Source organism: Nematolebias whitei, chromosome 19, assembly GCF_014905685.2.
Source record: "Nematolebias whitei isolate Nwh7 chromosome 19, NemWhi1, whole genome shotgun sequence".
In the NCBI taxonomy this organism is placed as follows: Eukaryota; Metazoa; Chordata; class Actinopteri; order Cyprinodontiformes; family Rivulidae; genus Nematolebias; species Nematolebias whitei.
The window spans coordinates 30,499,020-30,519,542 of NC_056516.1; the positions used below are offsets into that span (position 1 = coordinate 30,499,020).

The window sequence follows — 20,523 nt, forward strand, 5'->3', positions numbered from 1 at the left end:
ATCTGTTGCCAACTGGCACTGGGGATATCTTCCTCTGACAAGCAGGACAGTGCACAGCCATCATCAAATCAGACTAGAGAGAAAGTGTGTGTGTATGTGCGTGTGGATGTAAGAGGGGGACAGACAGATAGTGAGGGGGAGTAAGAGAGAGTCAGATTAAAGCCCTGGCAAAAGACTGGAGTGAAACGGCTTAAACAGAGAACCGTTACGTCCTTTCCCGTTTTCCTTATCGTTCCTTTCTTCCTCCTTTTCTCCTCCTTTTCCTTTCCCATTTTCAACATACTTAGGACTGCCAGAGCTACTGCCACCTGCACCTCCTCTCTTTCTTCTTTCTCCTCTACCTCTCCCTCACTATCCGATAGCAGCCGCTGACAAATACACTGCTCTTGGTTTCCAGCACTTGTGGAAATATTTCCATTGATCCAGCAGTGAGTGAGCACCTGCCTCGTACCAAGTCTCTGAACAAGTGAGGTGCAGTCGACAAGAGCTTCCAAATCAGAGGCAGACCTTCTCCAAACCACTGTCCGGCACTCAGCTCTTGTTTCTGCAGGACCAGTTTTTGGTGCAAACAGCAAGGACTAAAATTGTACAGCCTCTCTGTTTGCCTCTGTCACATTGCTAGCTACTTGGCAGCTCTCGCCCCCGTGTCACCATTCCCTGCCTCAGTGCTAAGGATTCCAGCTACATGGGCAAGCGATTGGAGCAGCAGCCAATGTACCCTCAGTACACCTACTACTACCCCCACTATCTCCAAACCAAGGTATGCTGATCTTCTGCTGCTCTTTAATTCCTTAAACTCCCTCATCTGCTACATTCACACACTTTTGTCCTATCTCCCTCCCACCCTTCCTCATCCTCAGGACCCCTCCCTCTTCATCCTCTGCTTCTCTAATTCACCCCTCTCCACATCACCATCTTATCTCACACAAGAGATGAGATGTGGTAGATAGTTCACCTTGGATGTGATGGTTTTAGATGGCAGGTACTTCTTGGAGGTTGGACATCTCTGTGTGGGGGCGGGTGGGAAGTGTACATACACACCACCAGGGGTATGATCAAGGATAAGAGATCAAAGATGAAGGCTTCAGGCTACTGATAATCTATGCAAGTAGACCATGACTGCAAGTTGTCTAGTAACCACCATCACCTGTTAGCAGCTGAACTCCTAATGAGATATTTCAAAGTCTAGACAACATGTTTCATAAATTAAGAGACACTTTTTTAATCAAAAGTGCCAAATGGCTGCTTTTTGGTTATTCAGACACACATTAGGCAAATGAAAAAAAGGGATCCAAATTTAATTTACTAATGAAGTATTTTTATGCTTGATGTAGGCCAGTGTTTAAAAACCTAACTGCCACTTTTCTGATCAAAACTAATTACAGCATGGATTTTCTGATTCACATTAAAACTTAAATGTGTTTTTGTAATCGAAGTAATGAGCCCCTGTTGATGGTTTGGTTGTGACACTGAGCAGGCATGGAGTAGGCTGCCCATGTTTGTTCTAGCTATAGCCTGCATCAGTGCCTTTGGCATGGAAGCCCAGGTCTGAGTCCTGATGGCTGCCAGGGCACTGCATGGCTGGGCGCACTACCCAGACATCATCAAGGGATTAAAATGGAAGCCTTTTGGGGATTACTCTATTTGTTTTTACCACAATGTATAACACTAACTTCTGCCCAATGTTAAGACATTAGGATGTAAAGCAGTGGTAGTACAAACCACTGTAGATGTTTAATCAAATGCTCATTCTTTGTCTCATTTTTTATTCAACATTTTCAAAATTTTAAGTTAAGTGCATCCTCAGCTCTCAAATTTTCAAGAAGTTGACTTTTGACCACTGAACTGTTCTCATACAACGATTGTTTTTGACCAAACAACAATCTACTCTAAGCAGGAAAAAGTTTAAATGTGCAAACATCACATTTTGTGTTACTTTAAAAGTCAAATAAAAGGAAGAAAGTTTGTGCTTTTTCTTGGGAACCATTGCACTTCCAGCTGGGGAGGACCTGACTGCAGCCCCACCTGGCAGTCCACTAACTCTTTCCCTGATTTATAGTTTAATACATTTGTGCTGCCACCATCTGGCTTCCCTCACCCTCCCTCCCTCTCTGCTTCTTCCATCATCCCCCCTCTCCCTCCCTCTTTTCATATCTCCGAATTGCTCATCTTTGGGGCCTCTCAATCAAGCCAAGCCTCTTCATTCTCTTATGCTCCTTCTTGCTTTTTTTCTTTCCCATTTTCATCTCTTACTCTCTGCATCCCTGCTCTGTTGCAACAGGACCTCCCATCTTCCTCCTTTGCCTGTGCTGCAGTTCACTCTCAAGGTCAGCCTAGATTCGATCTTACCATCGTCAGCGTTTGATATATCCTTGAGCAAGCCACTAAGGTCCTGAGTGTGTATATGTGGGGGAGCATGTATTCGGTACAGTTTGGAAACTGGCAGGCAACATTCGTATTCTTTTTCATTGTTAGATCATGTGGCCTTGTGGGTTAATGTGACAGAGGGTTAGTAGGAGAAAGGGAGGTTGGGAGACAGGCCAGAGTGTTGGGCAACGTAGCCAAGAGGGCTGTGGAGCGCCGTGTCACGCTCTCATTAATGATCATTGATGGCTCGATTACTAAGAAGAGAGAATAGCCTTGGCTGCCACACTAAACCACTTGACAAAATCACACGATAGTCTATCCAGCCATGCTGTTGCACAAAAACAAAACAAAACAAAACAAAAATAGAAATTGTTCTGTTACACAAAGACCACTGTATCACCGGTCTGTTTGTCGTCATCGATGCATTATCAATATGTGGCCTTAGGCTCCTTAGGGCCAAGTTTAAAGAGCAAAAATCTTATTATAGTAATGGGAAATGGTAAAAAGAAATTCAACTTTCATCCTCTTTGGATGCTTTCCTGCAAATCTAATTATATCTGATGTCTACTGATGTTATTGCAAAGTAAGCAGCTAAATACTTTGATTACAGTCTGACAGAATAATTTGAGGAACCTCTATCATTTGGGTTCCCTTTGTGTGTTATGTTATGTGATGTGTCCAACATGTGCAAATCAAGCCAAATTAGAATGTGAAAGTCAGAGAATGAGATGAAACAATAACATTTGGCTTTGTATTGATTAGTGCAGTGGGGCGTAGCATGTGCTTCTCTTTAGCTGAATTATTGATTCTTGAAAGGGGATTTGTGTGTCTGTGTATGTGGCTTTTATACGAGGTTATAGCTGCAGGGAACTGGAAGGATGTAGGTTTGATGAAAGGATCTTTTAAAGACCCTATTTCTGTCTATTCTTCAGATCAGTTCATGAAGTCATTTGCCAAATTTCAGGCTTTATTCAAGCTGTCTTTTGATGTAAACCTAATAGCAACGGCTTGTGGCAACTTGCTGTAAATTCAGCTTTAACGATTGGTAATAGATGGGCATCTTAAAGAAGAAAATTACTGTGAAATAATTCATCCAAGCATAGCCCCTTCTCTCACCCATTAGAACAAAAGCAATGCATAGATCAGTTATTTCCCTTAATGGTTGTGTTAAGGGAATTTAATTCTAAACTATGTGTCTTACCGTGCAATACGTTTCATTTTAACTGAATGATGGGGGTTTCCAGACAGGTTTTCCATTACAAATGCACAAATCTCAAAGGAAACCTTCAAATTACTGATGATTTGCAATGAATACTTTATGTAAATCCTCACTCGTTTATGATACCTAGTTTGCGTTCTGGTGGTTGACTTGTATAGCCTACCTGATGCAGTTGTGCCCTTGTTCTGTTACACTACTGATAAGCTAGGTCATTACATGCTTAACATTAGCCATCACAGACAAACAGTGCACAAACACACAAGGACACACATTAGCACTGTGGTTGGGATGTGGGAGCAGGCAGGCAGGCTGTGTTACAGTCAGAACAGAATCTGAGAAGCAGAGAGGGGTAGATTGAGGCAGATTTAGCAAAGCCTAATGTCCCTGGCCCTAAGTAAACACTAGTCAATGGAGCCTTTTGAGAGGATCTGTGTTTGTGTCTGCCCATGCCAGAGGCACCATTTATACATCTAATTCTTTATAAAAGGAGCAGGAAATAGAGGAACGGGTTGTATATGTGAATAAAAGAAAACCAGAGTGAAGTGTGGGTGTTATGGGAGGGAAGGGTGAGTTAAATGCAAGGAAAGGGGTTTGATTATGTTACACGGGTTGATCCATTGTGCTACAGAAATAACAGAGCAATCCAAATCTTCCTTTAATGCCTCGATAGCGGAAAAGAGAAACGGACAACAAGAAAGAGGCAATTTATGTAGACAGGAACAGCAGGAAAAATCAAACAACAAAGAGCTCATATTCCAAAGTCTTTTATTAAATTGGCCATGTATGGCATAAATTTAACTTGCTCAGTTCCCGTTCTGCTGATGTGATTCTGCTTTGAAGAGTTCATCAAGCACATTGAGGGCTGGAGAAATTTAAGTTTTAAATTACTTTTACTGAAGCCCATCCCAGTTTTGAGCCTGGGACAGTATGTTTTTATTCTTACCAAGACTGAGTAATGAAGCTCATTTCCTCTCTTGTAATTCTCGACATGCTTTTCACAACTGACTGCATGAAACAAAATACAGTCACGGACTTACTGTAAATGAAACCATCAAGTGTTTTCTCAGAGCTCACTCAAATTAGCAGCAGTTCTGACTTTATTTTTTTAACCTTTGTTTTACTAGCACTTCTCCTTAAAGGGTTGAAAAGTGTTTTGCTAATTAATAACATTTTGTTTATATCCAATTGTGGCTTACACTATATCCATCAGTAAAATGCAAATATCTCAAGTCCGTTGTGAGGAGAACTCAATCTATTTGGTTTTTACAGACGCATATACAGACAACCACCATTGTGGGGAGCACGCTTAACTCTTCTCATTTGTCATCTGACAAACTAGCCTTATCTCCACACCCATACATTAAGGTTATGTTTGAAATACTGTTTCGCATGGCCTGTCACAGAGTACACCACAGAGCTCTGTGCTAAGACCTGTCCCTTCGTGCACTGACACACACATCTCATTAGAGCTTTTACCAGAGTGCTCTCTCAAGATTGCTATACATTTTGTTAGAAGAGGAGACGGAAAATCATTTTTTATGTTCCATGGGATTTAGCTCTAATGATGTGAGGTGGAGCTTACTCTGTGTTACTAGGATGTATGGTGCATTTTAAAAAATGCATTTACATGGATAATGTATGGGTACAACAATGGGTACACTTAATAATTTTTACCTTAACACAGTCATGAAATGTGGATGAGTTTGTGACAGGCACATTTTAAATCACGGTGTCCAAAGTGTGGCCCCAGGGCCATTTGTGGCCCTTGGTGTGATTTTGTGTGGCCCACAACTGCAGTTTAAGAATGGTATCATTTTGGCCAGCAGGCTTAAGAGGTTGATGCAGACTTTCTGGAAATTCGTTGGTAATCTTTTTTATATAAAGTTCAGGTTTAACAACAAAATGGATGAAAAACAATCTTCTTAAAATATGCAATATTAAGCAAAATACAACCCTTTGGCTATAATCTTTTTAGTTTCACTTCATGGCACCAAAAACCTTTTACTGATTTCTACCAGAAAGGAGACTTTTGGATAATTATTCTTAAAACTGGGCTAAATATTGCAGTTGATAAAGTAATCAAGAGGGAAATTGGACATTTTTAAATTAATATAACGTGGTATCATCTACATACGAGTTGATCAACTTTATCAAACCTTTTATGAATCTTTTGTAGCAAATGACGATTTTTCAGAACTTCGGTCAACCTTTTCGGTCGTTCATTGTCCAAAAGGCTGATTGACCCCCATTTTAAAAGGACACTTACTCATATTACGCTTTTGTTGCTGAGAACAGACTAAAATAAACTTTCCAAACACAAGAAAACAACTAAGATAGACGGACCTGGTGCCAGAGGGCTAGCCGGCCGGTTGAACATATGCAATGTATTGGCTCAAGAATACCAACAGAGGGTGCTGTAGGTGATTAAACTGGACTTTTAGAGGCAGTAAAGAAGACAAACTAGATTTCCAACCGCTAATAACATCACAAGAAGAAGGTGAAGAAGACACTTTGATAAGGCAATATGACATAATGGACATCAGAACTTGGCTGAACAAAAACAACTCAAGAGTCTGAAAAGATAAACCTGTTCAATGCATTTTTACTACAGAGAGGCAAAAAATCTGATTGTGCTCAAAGTTTGTTTGTTTTTTAATGGATTTTCTACAGAGTTTTTTTTATTTTTATTATTATCTGCATGTCATGTTTGTTCAACAAAAGAGTGGAAATGTTAAAAATATTCAGTATTTAAAAAAAAAACATTTTCACCTTTCTTCAGGAGTTCATGTACAGTTGCCTTCAAGTTTCTGGTGTTAATGTGTTTAAAACACAATGATTAATGCCAGTTTCTAAAATTTGTGCAAAACTTGTTTATGCAAGCTTGAACACAATTTCTCAGCATTATCAAATAAATCAAACCCTTTTTATTAAAACTATAAGCTTAGCATTTATGAGGCTTTTAATGTTTTGGGTCTACAACAATTTAAAACTCTTTCTCTGCCAAAATTAGTAAACTTCTGTTCTTTCTCCAAAATATTGTTCACATTGAGTTAAATTCACATTTTTGTGGCCCACGAGTCCATTCAACTGGATCGTTTTGGCCCACATATGAAAATGTTTGGACACCCCTGAAATGGTCTACTGCTGAGTGTGACATCTTAATACCCGGTCCAACATTTGTTCTCCACAGTAAGTCTGAGTTGTATCCAAGTGTCCTTGAGCAAGTCACAGGACAAAGTATGTGCTTTTAGATTAGAGGTTACTGTGGAGGGGAAAAGAGCATTCATGATGAATGTCTAAAGTATAAAATGATATGCTTGGCAATGGAGTTCTTGCCCCAGGGATTCTCGTCTCTGAACTCACCTTCCCTGACCATCTGGAGATAGCTGGCGACTCTGGTCTGTGCTGTAAGATGAAGGAAGTCCTACCTGTGGGGTGAAATGTTACACATAGGGTGAAAGACGGTGCTGTGAATAGGATGCGTTAGTTTTGACCAGGAAGCCAAAAAAGAAAAAAAAGAAAGGTTAAAAAAAAAAAAAAGCATGGAACGTCTGTCTCTTTTTAAATCTTTAAAAAGAGACACATGGATTAATAAGTTTTATAGCTTCATTAGGTTTTAATCAAAGGTGATCAATAATACAATGCACAAGCGTATTTTAAAGGGTGGGTTGCAAACCTTATCAAAATGTCATTGTAATATTAAAGTAATCAATATCAAAAAGGACTGCAATAAAATGTAAAGTACCAAAATTTCCTGCTCAGCAGACAAATAAATTATGTAACTATTCCAATGAACTTTACTGCCTTTGATGCCTACACCTTGTTTATATGAGAAATAAGGGTTTTAAAAACAGGAGCTTGGAAAGTTTTGGTTTATTTCGTACAATATTCAATAATATTGCTTGTTTTACTATCGTGCAACCCTCCATCTTTTGAATATTTCGTCAGATTTATTTGACGCAAAATATTGAACACTTCCGTGTAACATACTGAAATAAAACCTACTCATGCTGGGATGGGCTTTTTGTGTTTTTTAGGGAACAGAGAGAACGAGTCAAGCAGAGACAACAGAAAGAGAAACGCAGAGAGAGAGGGACAAGAAAGATGTTGCTTCAGATTTAGAGCCGGATGAAACGAGACACATGATGTGCCCCTTAAACCCACCAGTGCAGCAGGGCTCTACAAATACACCTGCTTTCCCCCCCTCTCTGTTGTTTTTACTAGTCCTTCTTTCTGGAACACAGTATCTGCCTGGAGCTGTCTGGTCTGGACCTCTGTTTTGCTCCCCTGCCTTACTGACAAGGGACCTACCTTGTGTTTTTATGCTGTATTTTATGTCTCTCATTGCTTCTCAAAACTGGGATAAAGTCTCAAATTTTGAGTCTCTTTTCATCTTTGACTTTTCATGTACACCTTCACTTGAGCTCAGATCATGCTTTCTTGCTTTTTTCTTATCTTTTTTTTACTCCTTTGCCAACACTGCCTTTATTTTCGATTTCTCTTTCATGTCGTCCCTCTTTATATTTACTCGTTACCATCCTCCATCTCTTTTGCGTGCTTCTTGCTCCACTTCCAGGAGCTCCCGCTGTCTGTTGGACCCGGTGTCCTGCCATTTGTGCAACATGCCAAAAAGTGACTGGAGAGTTTAATACATCAACTCTCACCAATATACAAAACAATATTTGAAATATAATCAAACATTCAAAATCACTTTTACAGTATTCAAGGTTCAAGTTGACTTTGTCATTTGCATCACATGTGGTACATGAGGTGGAACAAAATTGAGTACTCAAGGTCCCAGTTACACCAAAAAATAACAAAAATATAAACTATTGAAAAAAAGGAAATTGTATACAAAGATCTAAGATATACGCTAAACAATAATAATATAATATAATATAATATCGTGTATTAAACAGCAGCCTGAACATGAGTCTGCTGTGAACAGATGGGTATGAAGATTATTAAAAGTTTAAATCTATTATAAGTATTAAAAATCTAATTAAAGCTGAACAACTGTTCTGTAAGTTTAGTGACATTTAAAAAAAAATTAAAAGTAAGTCTTTGGGTTTCTAGTGTTATTTGTGTAGAGTTTTCCTTTCCACTGTCGCCTTCATGCTTGCTCAAGATGAGAGTTCTGCGATGGAGTTAAACTCAAAGCAGCCTGCTCCTCAGATAAATAATGTTAAAAAATTATTTTTAAATATGAACGTTTCTGTTCAGTGCCCTGAGACGACTTCTGTTGTGACTTTGTGCTATATAAATAAACTGAAATGAAATTGAATCGTATGGTGCACGGTCAATTTAAATGTCTAACAGCGTTGTGCAGAAGACTTGGTTAAAACTTGACCATAGCTACGCAGAAATGGCCCTTGTTTTGTCCCCTGTGGAAAAAAAATTAGTCGATAGCAAAAGGGGCGAATAAAGAGTCCAGACAAAACATTAATTCGATTTAATTCAGTTTATTTATATAGCGCCAAGTCACAACAGAAGTCATCTCAGGGCATTAAAACAAGGACTAAGGTTGTAAACCATGCATTTGAGGAGGATAAGGAAGGGCAAAGTAAATGCAACTTGTGAGAGACTGTCAAGCCGTGAGGCAGAGAAGGGTTTTTGTTGCACTTGTGTAACTGTAGCTTTCTGTTTCTGCTGTGCCTGCCCTACCTTTGGCCAGCTTGGCTCTCATGAAGATTACTCAGGTTGCTGGTGTAGGCAGTGGAAGGGTAAGAAGAGGTGAGGAGGTTGGGGTAGAGGCTCGGCGTGGTAGCATTTACTGAGTCAGGCTAGGCCGGGGTAATTGCTCCTGCATTTTTAATGAGAGGCTGCTGCGTACACTTTGAGGAGCTGTGCACCAGAGGATCCTTGCATAGTTCATAGTGCAGCAGTGCTGCCTACATGCCCTCCTGACTTTTAGCTGAGGAAGACAAAAAGGCTGATTTATACTGTTGCACCTTAACAGACCTAAATGTCTCTTCAAACAACAGGAGGTCCTGGTTGATCCCTTTTATAATGAATGTCAAAGTGAGTAGTATGGTGTGAATTTATTACAGCAATCGCATGAAATCCATGTGTGTGTATTCCAATGCTGCTGATGTCCCACACTGATCCAAATGACACAGACCGTTTTGTCATATGGTTTCAGCTAAGTACTGGGCTTCAATCCTAGTCTGCGGTCTGCCTCAACACCAGACACATGTTATGGTAAACTGAGAGCGCCCTTTTGGTGAAGAACTCATAATCAGAACAGTCTACTCTGTAGGCAATAATATGCATTTCATTAAAGTATTTTCCTGAAAAGTCTTGGAAAATGGAGTGGCATTTTTATATTCTTTCCCCATCAAAACTATAATGAGAGCCCATGAACACCACCTGCCGAGAGAAACACAGCAGGTAGGAGTATTAGCGGTGTCATTTTTCACTGTGATTTTTCATTTAACTAATGATGTCATACTCTGACCAAAACAAAAACCCGCCTGGTATTTGCAGACATTTCGTTAAGGGATTAGTTCTTAATTTCCTTGTTACCATTCAAACTGATGACCAGGTGTTGTCACTCTCACGTGGAAGCTAACAGACGCCCTGGCTACAGACATGCAAATGATAGTGTAGCATTACCACCGTGATTACAGTAGGAGGCCCTGGTCGCCCCTCTTCTAAACACACACAGGCTGCCTGCAACATTTACTCTACACAGCTGCATTAGTTGTGGCAGGCTCAATGAAAATACCGTGTCACGCATAGCTTGAAAAATGGCTCCGGAAAAAGCCAATTCTGCCATGAATGAGGATAAGCAAATAGGCATGAGGGCTTGAATGGCTGCCAGTCTTGTCAGATTCTCCCCTCACCCAGTCACAATGAGCTCCTAAACAAATAAGAATATGTGCACCAATTTAGCACAGCAGATGAACCTTGTGAAGCCATGTCAAGCAAGTGGGGGATTACTAAGAGCAAACATTCCTTTCTCTCGGCTTTATTTGAGTTAAATGACTCAAGCCACCCTCTTAGATGCTGCTTGAATGGTCTCTTTGGCAGACTCTTCCACTGCTCCAGCTGCTTCTGAGGCAACAACATGCACATATTAGTCGGTATATGGAAAAACACTGAGTGGGACAGGTAGGCGGCATGAATTAGATTGCAAGGACACTGATGTAGAGAGCAAGCCAGCAGAGTCACCAAGCAGAATAATTTAAAGAAAACTAAAGAAAGCCCGAGGCATGGTAAGACTCCAAGTGAAAAATACATTATTATTCTTCACTTGCAATTAGTGGCTCATAAACAGACCCTGGCAAAAAAATGTAAAACCTGTCGTCATGACGTGTGATGTCCTTACACAAGCCTTTATTCCCTCCCCATTTTCAGTACTTACTCATGTTTTCTTAACGGCATCAACTTTGAACAGATTGAGAGGGTTTAGTTTGAGTTTGCCATCAGTGACTCCCTGGAAATACCAAACTTTGAAAAGTTTGACGCAGAACTCTTGGTTTATTCTATACAGTCAGCCAAAGGTTTCTTATGTCTGAAAGGAAAACAGCTGGACCCGGTGTGTAGGAGATGAAATATTCACAAAGCGCAAATACTTTTAATACATTCAGGATGATTTTTTTTCCTGCTTATATTTAAATATGCAAAATATTACTTCTACAAGTTTTCTTCAAAAAAAAAAAAATCTTTGCATTTGTATATTTTCTGTTGATGCATGTTAATGTTTTTATCTTCCTGTATCGTCTCGTCCTTGGGCACTTATGAAAATGTTCGAAAACAGAGGTTTTGAATAAATGCGAGTTACTAATTCCCTGTCTGCTTTTTCTCTCTCATTAGCTGTCTTGAGTGCCCTGTGGAAGACTTGTATTCATTATTTATCTCTAGCCCCAGAAACAACAGCTGCACGCTTGTGTAACTGCCATATGTTGTGTTTTTCCCCAACATATTGAGAGGACTGTTGTTATATAGGGAGCTTTATATCTATCCACAGAGAGCTGTTTCCAGTCCTGTGAAGATGTGCAACACTTCAGTTGTTTCCCAAGAGCTTACTTTCCCCACAAAACCATTAATGCAAGATATAACAGAAGCTTCTACCAACAGTGAAATACTGTACATTGAGCACTTAATTACAGTAACACCTTGCCTAGTATTTGCAGATACTCCAGCATCACTGGAACCGTCATACAATGAGGAGAGACTTGCATTAGAATTCAGCCAATAAAGCAATAAACCCTTGTAGGAGCTGCAGTTGGTGGCATGCAGAGCAGATTCTGTCTGTTCAGCATTTTGAGCATGCAATTAATCACTAAACTCACATTACCCTGCAGTCTAGAGAACGTTGGATAAACACTTTGGCGATGATAAGTCATTGCATCCTATCAAAGACCCACAGTAATTTTGAAAACAACTGTTGACACCCGTCTCTCTCAGAAGTGTTGGGCACTTTTTTGGCCACTTATGTTGACTGCCTGAAGAGACTCATTTCAAAAAACAATTTGTTTAGTTGTGTGATACTCTTCAAAGGTCTTGAGACTAGAGCCCTATCGATGTGGACATTTTGGCTATTGCTGACACCAATAATGGAAGGAGAAGGCTAATGCCGATAACCAATATAATGGCTGAAAGTTTTTTAGCTTTGTCTATCCCCAAGAATCTAAGTTAACAGCTACTTTTAAACCTGTTTAAACACAAAGTCTTGAAACAGTCGTCCTAACGTGCGTTCACATTTTCTGTCCTCCACTATTCACAATAAAGTTATCAAGTGTGTTACAAAAATAAATAATGAACAGGGAAGAACGTTTCTTAATTTAATGTATAGTCATTCACGTATGGTGAAGGCCTAATTAGTATTGACCGTATTAATGGGCCAATTATCACCGATACGATATGTCTCCAAATGCACATATCGGCCAAAAATATCGGCCCCACTGATATATCAGACGGCCTCTAGTTGAGACACCCATTGTTTTATTATATTTAGTTTTGAAGGTGCCAATCTTTCAGGCAATTTCTTTTAAGTAGCCTTGAGCAATAGTTTTTCAAGTTTTTGTGTTCTTTTTCGGTTTTTCTACATAGATTACCTGCTGTTTTCACCTATTTTCTGCCGTGTTCTTGCACTTGGCCATTTTCAAGACTGGAGTTCTAAATTGGGGACACTGACATCTAAATTGTATTTAAAAAGCGCAAAGCTCAAAGATTTAAACAGGGTTTGGTCTACAAACAATAAGCAAAAATTAAAAAGACAATTTAAATTATATCTTAAACTTTTTTGAAAGTTGCCTTTGGAAGAACGACTAGGACAACTGCTTAAGAGCAATTCAAAATTCAAGATAACATTGTAGTTTGGAATCAACACATAAGAGATGCGGCTTAAAACTGTTGCATAGCACAATAATAGCAAATTAACAACCAATAAAAACTACAACAGGATCTTTCTGTTCAGTCACTACTCTTGTGAAGCATTTTTGGCTTCCTCTGATGTGGATGTTGCATCTGTTCAACCTCCGTGTGTCTGTGCATATTTGCTTGGCATCGTACATTTCTGACTGAATAATAACTGCAAAATGATCTGATACGATACTAAGGAGATGTTAAGAAAAATTACTTGCACCGTGTACTTTAAACAGTAATAGCTGTCAGTTGTGTGTGCTTTCTTTGCCAGCTGTCAAATGGATCATTCAGTAAATGGTACATTAGAGTTGGGTTAAAATAGCACTCTAGAATTTTAAATCTTCACGTAACCGACAAAAATCAATTGTTTTTGTATGTTTGTGTTTTTTTTAAGATGCAACTTTGAAAATTGAAGCTATGCTTTCAAATGCATTTTAAACTGAAAAGGTTTCCTCTTAACTTTTCCTTTGAACAATCCATTTTTGTTCAGTCCGTTTCTAAATATGCTGCGATGAATTGATCATTGAACTTGCTAAATGTGGCCTATCCCTGAGAGCTGCGCAATCTGGTGATGAGGGTAACTTACAGGGCAGTTCACTCTTCAGAATGCTAGAAAGTGTACTAAATATTTTTATTTAAAAATAATTATTCTCCTAGCTAAATAATAAATGAAAAGTTTGTAAATTGCCTCGTCATATCAACGGCAACAATCAATGTTTTTCTAATAATTTTTGCAGATGCTTTTGTTTTTTAAGTGTTACATTCGTAAATGCTCTGGCACTGTCGTCTACAAAAATCTCTTTTATTTTGACCACTTTATCAAGTGAATTTTTACAAGCTGTGCCTTGCTGTAACTTATGTATGTAATGTTGTTTTTTTCTTTTCTTCTTCTTCTTGGCTTAGGTTTCAATACTTTGTCCTGTTTTCATGACATTTAACTTAAAAGAGTTAAATATAACAGAACTGTGTTTTTTTTTTGTAGTATTATTGCTTTATATGTAAAACATTTGAACTGAAAGCAGTTATACTTACGTTTTACAGCGACTTTGTACTTTAGAAGTGACGTAAATGACAGAAACCAATGGAATTAGTCATAACGTCTGCTGTTGGTGCCAAGAAATAACATTCATTCATCGGGTAATCTAAATATACAGTCCAATTTAAATTTATTCAGACCCTAATTGATTGATTAGGTGCTTAAAAGAATGCAAATTAAGTTATCCTAACACCAAAATGTAATACCGGCATGTATTATTAGAGCCATACATAATAGGGGTGAGAGTAAACATGAGTGGAGTGGACATTGAGGAGTGTCGAGAAGTGAAGCGGGGGAGCTGTATGGGAGGAAGGGTGGGAGTCCTGTTGAGTTCAATGAGTTCAGTGGAGGGAACTGACACACAGCTCACCCTCCCGTAGAGTCTCTCTTTCTCTCGCAGCAATGCGAGATGTGAATAATTTATATCATATAATTTATCTCTGTACCGCTTCATCTCATTCACGTTAACACACAGACTCACTCACACATCCGTGCAATTACGTCTTCCCTCTTGCACGAACGCACACACACGCCTCAGGGGACTGGGTCCTGGATATAGTGTGGAGTGAACGATCTGGAATCTGCACACAGGGAAACCTGATAGGTCTGAACTGTGCCAAACACATGAGGTCACCCTGACTGAGTGATCTCGCCTGCCAGCCAGTCAACCCCCCACCCCCACCCCCCAGCCCCCACTCCTCCTCAGTGCAGTCACATTAAAACCAAGAGTCTCTGAGAAAATATCTGAAGGACTTTAGAGGTTTTCTTAAAGGGGCTCATGTATCTCTGGAAATACAGGAAGTGTTTTATATACACCCCGAAGGCTTTTAACACTTTTATAAATGGCAATTCAATCTTTAAAGGATGGTGTGACTTATTACGAGCTGGGTTTATATTCTTATAGTTGTGCCATAAGTAAACATAATTCATAGGTTAACGCTGAATGTGGGAACACGCCCGCATCGGTTAAAAGACATTAGGCCTGGCAGGCAAAACAAGCCATCAGCTAATCACAGAGCTGTAAAAACCACACAGGTGTAGAAAAATGATCATAAAAACTTTTACTGTACTGTTCAGCGATTACACTTGTGCTCCAGTTTTACCTTTAAGTTAAGTAATAAGCAAGTTGCAACATAATTTGTATCATGATTTTACATACTTGTGTCACACACTGGCCAAAACCATTGAATAGGATCAAAGAATTAACAAACCCTGTTTATTAAAGCGCATATACAATGCACCAATTTTAAGTTATTTATAAAAAGAAGCAAATGTTTGAAACACAGAACTTGGGTATAAATTATACATATACAGTATAAGGAAAACAGCACAACTTACTTTAAACAGTGCATACTGTAGATCTATTTGTCTTAGACTGTCACTGATGCAAAGAATAAACAATTTAAAGTAGGGATGCACGATATTATTGGCTTGGTATCGGTATCGGCTGATATTAGCAATAAAGTTAAATATCGGACATCGGCCATTCCATCAAAATAACTCACTGATATAAAAGGTGCTGTTTTATATATATATATATATATATATATATATATATATATATATATATATATATATATATATATATATATATATATATAAGGTGCTGTTTTTGTATGACCGTTCAAGTGTTGTCATTGTGCTAGAGAGAGTAAATGTCGTGAATAAATTTGACATTAAACAATCCAAGTTGAAGTGTTACATCATTTTCAGTCCCCTATTTGGCGTCTGCATTTGGTAGCAGGCCAAATTGACAAATACCATGCAGAATAATTTAGTATTTTAATTCTACACCAGAGAAAGCTACGTAGTCTCTGTAAGTAGGTCTAGGAAAAGAATATTGGTTATTGGCCAAATAAGTTTTAACATATTGGCATATCGGATATTGGCCAAAAATCCAATATCGTGCATCCCTTAAAGTGCTATGTTAGTATGACATATTAAATATGACATATTTAGTATTTCCAGTGTGAATATCAACACAGCAGTACTGAATTAGAAATTATACAAGTACAAGCTCCAGAGAGTCGTCTTTTATCCCCAAGCAGCTCTTTGAAATGTTCTCCTAAACCCAAACAACGCCGTCAACTCAAAGCACTGGTCACAAAAGAACACTAAACATGTTCTTTAGATCCCAGCTCCTGTTCTCAAGTCACACGAGCATATACGAGAGGGACACCCACGTTCAGACGTGCACAAATACACGCACACACAAAGTCAAACCCTCCACCCCCCACACCACTGCAGTCACCTCTGGCTCCCACGCATCTCGTGTTCTCCCAATATTATGTTAAAACGGACACGCATAATTGCGCTGGCACAGCTTCTTGTTTTTGTTGGCAGTTATCTACGACATCAATAATGTCTCTGACAGAGGTGAGCGTGGTTACAGGCACCGCAGATCTACATCGCAGCACTCGGTGTTATTCTGCTTTCATGACGTCCTGCTGGAGAGATTTTAATGTTGGTACTTCATATTTTCACAACTGATAGTTTGAGCATTCTGTATTGACTAATGTGAGCAGATTTCAGGATGGCTTCTTAATTGTAACTCTTTACAGTAAAATCATTTCTCCCTAACGCAGGAAGTCTAAAGTGTAATTCACGCCGAAGCCATAACACAAATGCTGCCATTTAAAGCAATACTTCAAATGTTTTGGTGTAGGATTTCAGTGGAAAGGCTATAAACATGTCACTGAACAACTTTAAGTTGGCAAAATGTGTAGTTCTGATAAAATCGTTAAGCTAACAGCTCGTCCAAGCATGGTCTAGATCAGGACTATTCAAGTGGTGGCCCGGGGGCCACATCAGACCCACAGGTGAGCTCAGTTCGGCCCATTATTGGGTTCGTTTTTAAATAAAACTAGATTTTAAACCATAAAACAAACTTAACGACAATAACTGCTGGATGTATGGCCCCTGAGCTCTTGGCTTTCAGTAACTGTGGCCCCCTGAGCAATTTACTTGAGTATCCCTCATCTAGACCAAAGTAGATGTTTTCAGTTTAAAATGACTCCAATCTCAAACATTTTATAGCTGTTTATGCACACACTCTTTTAAAACCTTTACATCACCATCGGTTTAGCATTAAATAGGTATTTGCATTGCATTATGGGTATTTGCAAGTGCAAATATCATCATCAGCAGCCAGCTGTATCACTTCCAGTGCAGACTGCTTCACTTCCAGCAGGAATGTCATGTTTCTGCCAGATAACCGTCATATGACATTGATTATGATGGAAAGATTTAAAAAATGGAGTTTGCTTGAACTGCTATGAAACCTTTGATTTACAATTAGGCAGAATTAAATGTTTTCTTCTAACAGAGGTGGTTCTAAGAGCTTTCATTCATGCAGACTGATTTATTTATTTATTTTTGTGTGTTCTCCATCTTCTTTGAATAACCTTCAAGTCATTTAGAGGCTGGTTACAGTTCTAAATAAAGCTGTGGCTTGTGGCAGCGAGCTGATTCTACATGCTTAGTATATGTACAGTATGTAGACTTTCCAAGATATTTAAAGTTGAAGGTTGAGAATGAAGCCGCACTAGTTTCAGTGCAGCTGCCTTTTGTGTATGTTTATATTTTATAACTGTTTTAGCTCATTGTGTGAATGTTTATGAAACATTCACACTATTGTGATCATGTTTCCTTTCGTACATTTTTCAGCATCTTTCTCGTTCCACATTTTTTGTGCTACAGTATTTCAGCAAATTGTAAATCAAAACATTCAGCTCTTTCAGGACAATCTTGCTATGACTTTTGGTATTAGTGCAACTTTAGCTTTTTGAAATATTTAGCCTTTATTGCCACTTTTGTTTTCATAGAAAATGAATTGAGCTCATTTTACATCCTTCAAATCTTTAGATCTGTTTACAACCTTTTCCTGCTCCTTTCACATTTTGTTCTGGTTAAGCTTCTTTCAGCTTCTTTGTGCACATTTACAATGTTTTAAATGTACTTTCAGCTGCTTTCAACTGTTTCTTCAGCTGTTTTGTGATCCTTTCAGATTATTTCTAACTACAACATTTTTGTGCTTCGTCTAACTTCGTTCTGCTAATTTCAGTTTATTATACTCCTTTCAGCTTATTTCTGCAAGTTTCAGCATTTTCTGCTATTTCAGCTCGTATTTAGCTGATTTTTGCTAATTTTGCTTTTTCAGCTAATTCCACATTTTTTGCACTCATTTAAACTTTTTTCTGCCTAATTCAGCAAAAATGTGCTCTACACTTTCTTCTGGTAATTTTAGCTTCTTTTTGCCTTTTCAGCTAACTTTTTAGCATTTCTTAGCTAATTTCAGCCTTTTTTCAGATAAATTCAAGTTTTTCTGTGGTACTTTCTTCTACTTTCAGTCTAATTAACTTCTTTCTGATAATTTCAGCCTCTTATGCATCTTTCAACTTATTTCTGATAGTTGCAGCTTTTTCTGCTATGCTGTTTTTGTGCTAAATTTAGTTTTTCAGCTAATTCCACATTCATTAGCTCATATTAGCTTATTTTTGGCTCAAGTAGTTTAAGCTTCTTTCTTCTGTTTCAGTTACTTTTCTTCTATTTTTTTGTTGTTGCTAATTTCAGTTTTTTTCCCTCTAAATTCCTAATTTTTGTGCTAATTTTTGCTTATTTGAACCTAAATCAGCAAATGTGTATTCTTTCTACTCTCTTCTGTTAATTTAGACTTGTTCTTCAATTTCAGCTACAGTTCAGCATGTTCTTTAGCTCATTCCAGTTGCTTTTCAGCAAGTTATGCAGCAATAAGTGTTCACATTGCATTTTGAAATGCAATTTCTCCAGTTTTAATTCAAATTCCTTTGAATTAATTTAAACTAAAATGCATAAATTTCACTGTGGATATTTTAGTTTGGTATAGTAACAATTATTAATTTTTATTCATATTTTGGACATTTGTTTTATTGCTATAGTTTTTATACAAATTGTGTATTCTGTGTTGTGTGTATTGTGATTTTTTTATTTTTTGCTGTCTCGCTCTGCATTTGTCTTTCCTTTTTTTTCTCTTTTTAGCGGCTCAGGTTTATTTTGTGGGTTAGCGAGGGCGAGTTAATGGAGAACGTCAAACCAGCTTGTAGCGCTACCTTGGCTCTGACCCGTGCAGATTGTAGAGTGACCTCGGTGGTGCTGCCCCCAGCCTGCGTTTGGAATCCAATCTCCTCACAGGGATACGCTGCATGTTTTAGCAGTCTGCTTTGATAACTTTACCACTCCTGCCTCCCCCAAAAGTGTCCATCATGCCACTAATACAACCTGCCTTGTTTTTACCAGTGATGACCCAGGTTAAATTAGTTTTATGGCTCGCAGGTGGCAGTACAATATTTGTTTAATCACATCAGACAATTCCTGCTCTTTGCATTTTTATTGGGTGGATTTCGGTTTTCTGTTTTTAGAAAAGAAAGTGCGTTTAATCTATACAAAATTCTCTGCCTGCATTATCAAATAAAATCCCCCGCAGGTTGAATTTTATGAGATCAATTTAAAGTGTTAATGAAATGACTGCGATATCAAACATAAAGCCACTTCTAATCTAATTGAATATGTGCTACACTGAATCTATGAAATACAGTTGGATCAATAGGACTGCATTATACCTAAATGATCATTTCAGCTCTATTAAAAAGGGAAGATTTTATCACCAGAAAACATCTGCCCATCAGTTGGGTTTCAGATTACACTTCCTCTTCCTCGAGTTATACGCTGTGAAGGAAGAAATCAATGAATACAGACAAGATTTGAGGGGAACTAACATCGCACGGGCTTGATACTGAACTTGTTTAATGAGTCATCCGTAGAAGTGCTTCTCTGCGCCTATTTGTTTCTCTCTCCCCGTTTGGTAATGGAGAGAGAAACAAATAGTATATTGGTAATTGTCTGCAGCTACACCACCCCACACTGAGATGCATTAGTGCCATTTAAAATGTGACTCAGGGGGAGTCTGCGCCCCTGTAATTCAATAAAAGTGAAGCACAGATAGTGGGGGATGAGAAGGCAGGAGGCTCTCTAGAGTTTGACAGTAGATCATCAGCAGTTTTTCAACGTGTCAGCTGACAGTGTGACTTATACTTTCACTTTTATTTATACTCGCTCTATTAACTTCTTACTCCCAGTTTAGCAGATCTTGCCTGAAAAACCAGTTTTATTAAATTGAGATTTAACCATGTAAGTTAGCTTTGCAACACGGGGATCAGTTGTTTTTAATGAAAACTGTGAACAGTTAATATCTTACTGCGTTTGCAGATATTGATATAGCTTACTGAACAAGAAATGGAGTTTAATTCTGAGCAGACAGACGGGCTAACAACTAGTCCGAAGGGTCCAAGACCAAGAAGGATTACTGCCTCTAGAACTAACTCAATATCTATTTTTTCCTGTGATTTTTGCAAATTATGTTTTGCTGCTATCAGATTTACATTACATGGTTATTCCAGATTAAAATAAATGGTATTTCTGTTAGTTTTTTTGCTCATACAGGGTATTATAAATTACAATTAAACAACCACGAACTGAAAAATTTAACATTTAT

General features: G+C 38.4%; 1 protein-coding gene across 1 annotated transcript in view; it reads left to right on the forward strand.

Moving 5' to 3' along the window:
• Window positions 1-259: 259 nt before the first annotated feature.
• Window positions 260-20,523, forward strand: part of rbms3 (RNA binding motif, single stranded interacting protein) — a gene marked incomplete in the record, with an annotated part of 255,514 nt that continues 235,250 nt past the window's right edge. The window contains 1 exon segment of the mRNA XM_037692937.1: window positions 260-760. Within this exon segment, the coding sequence (XP_037548865.1) occupies window positions 686-760 (75 nt within the window).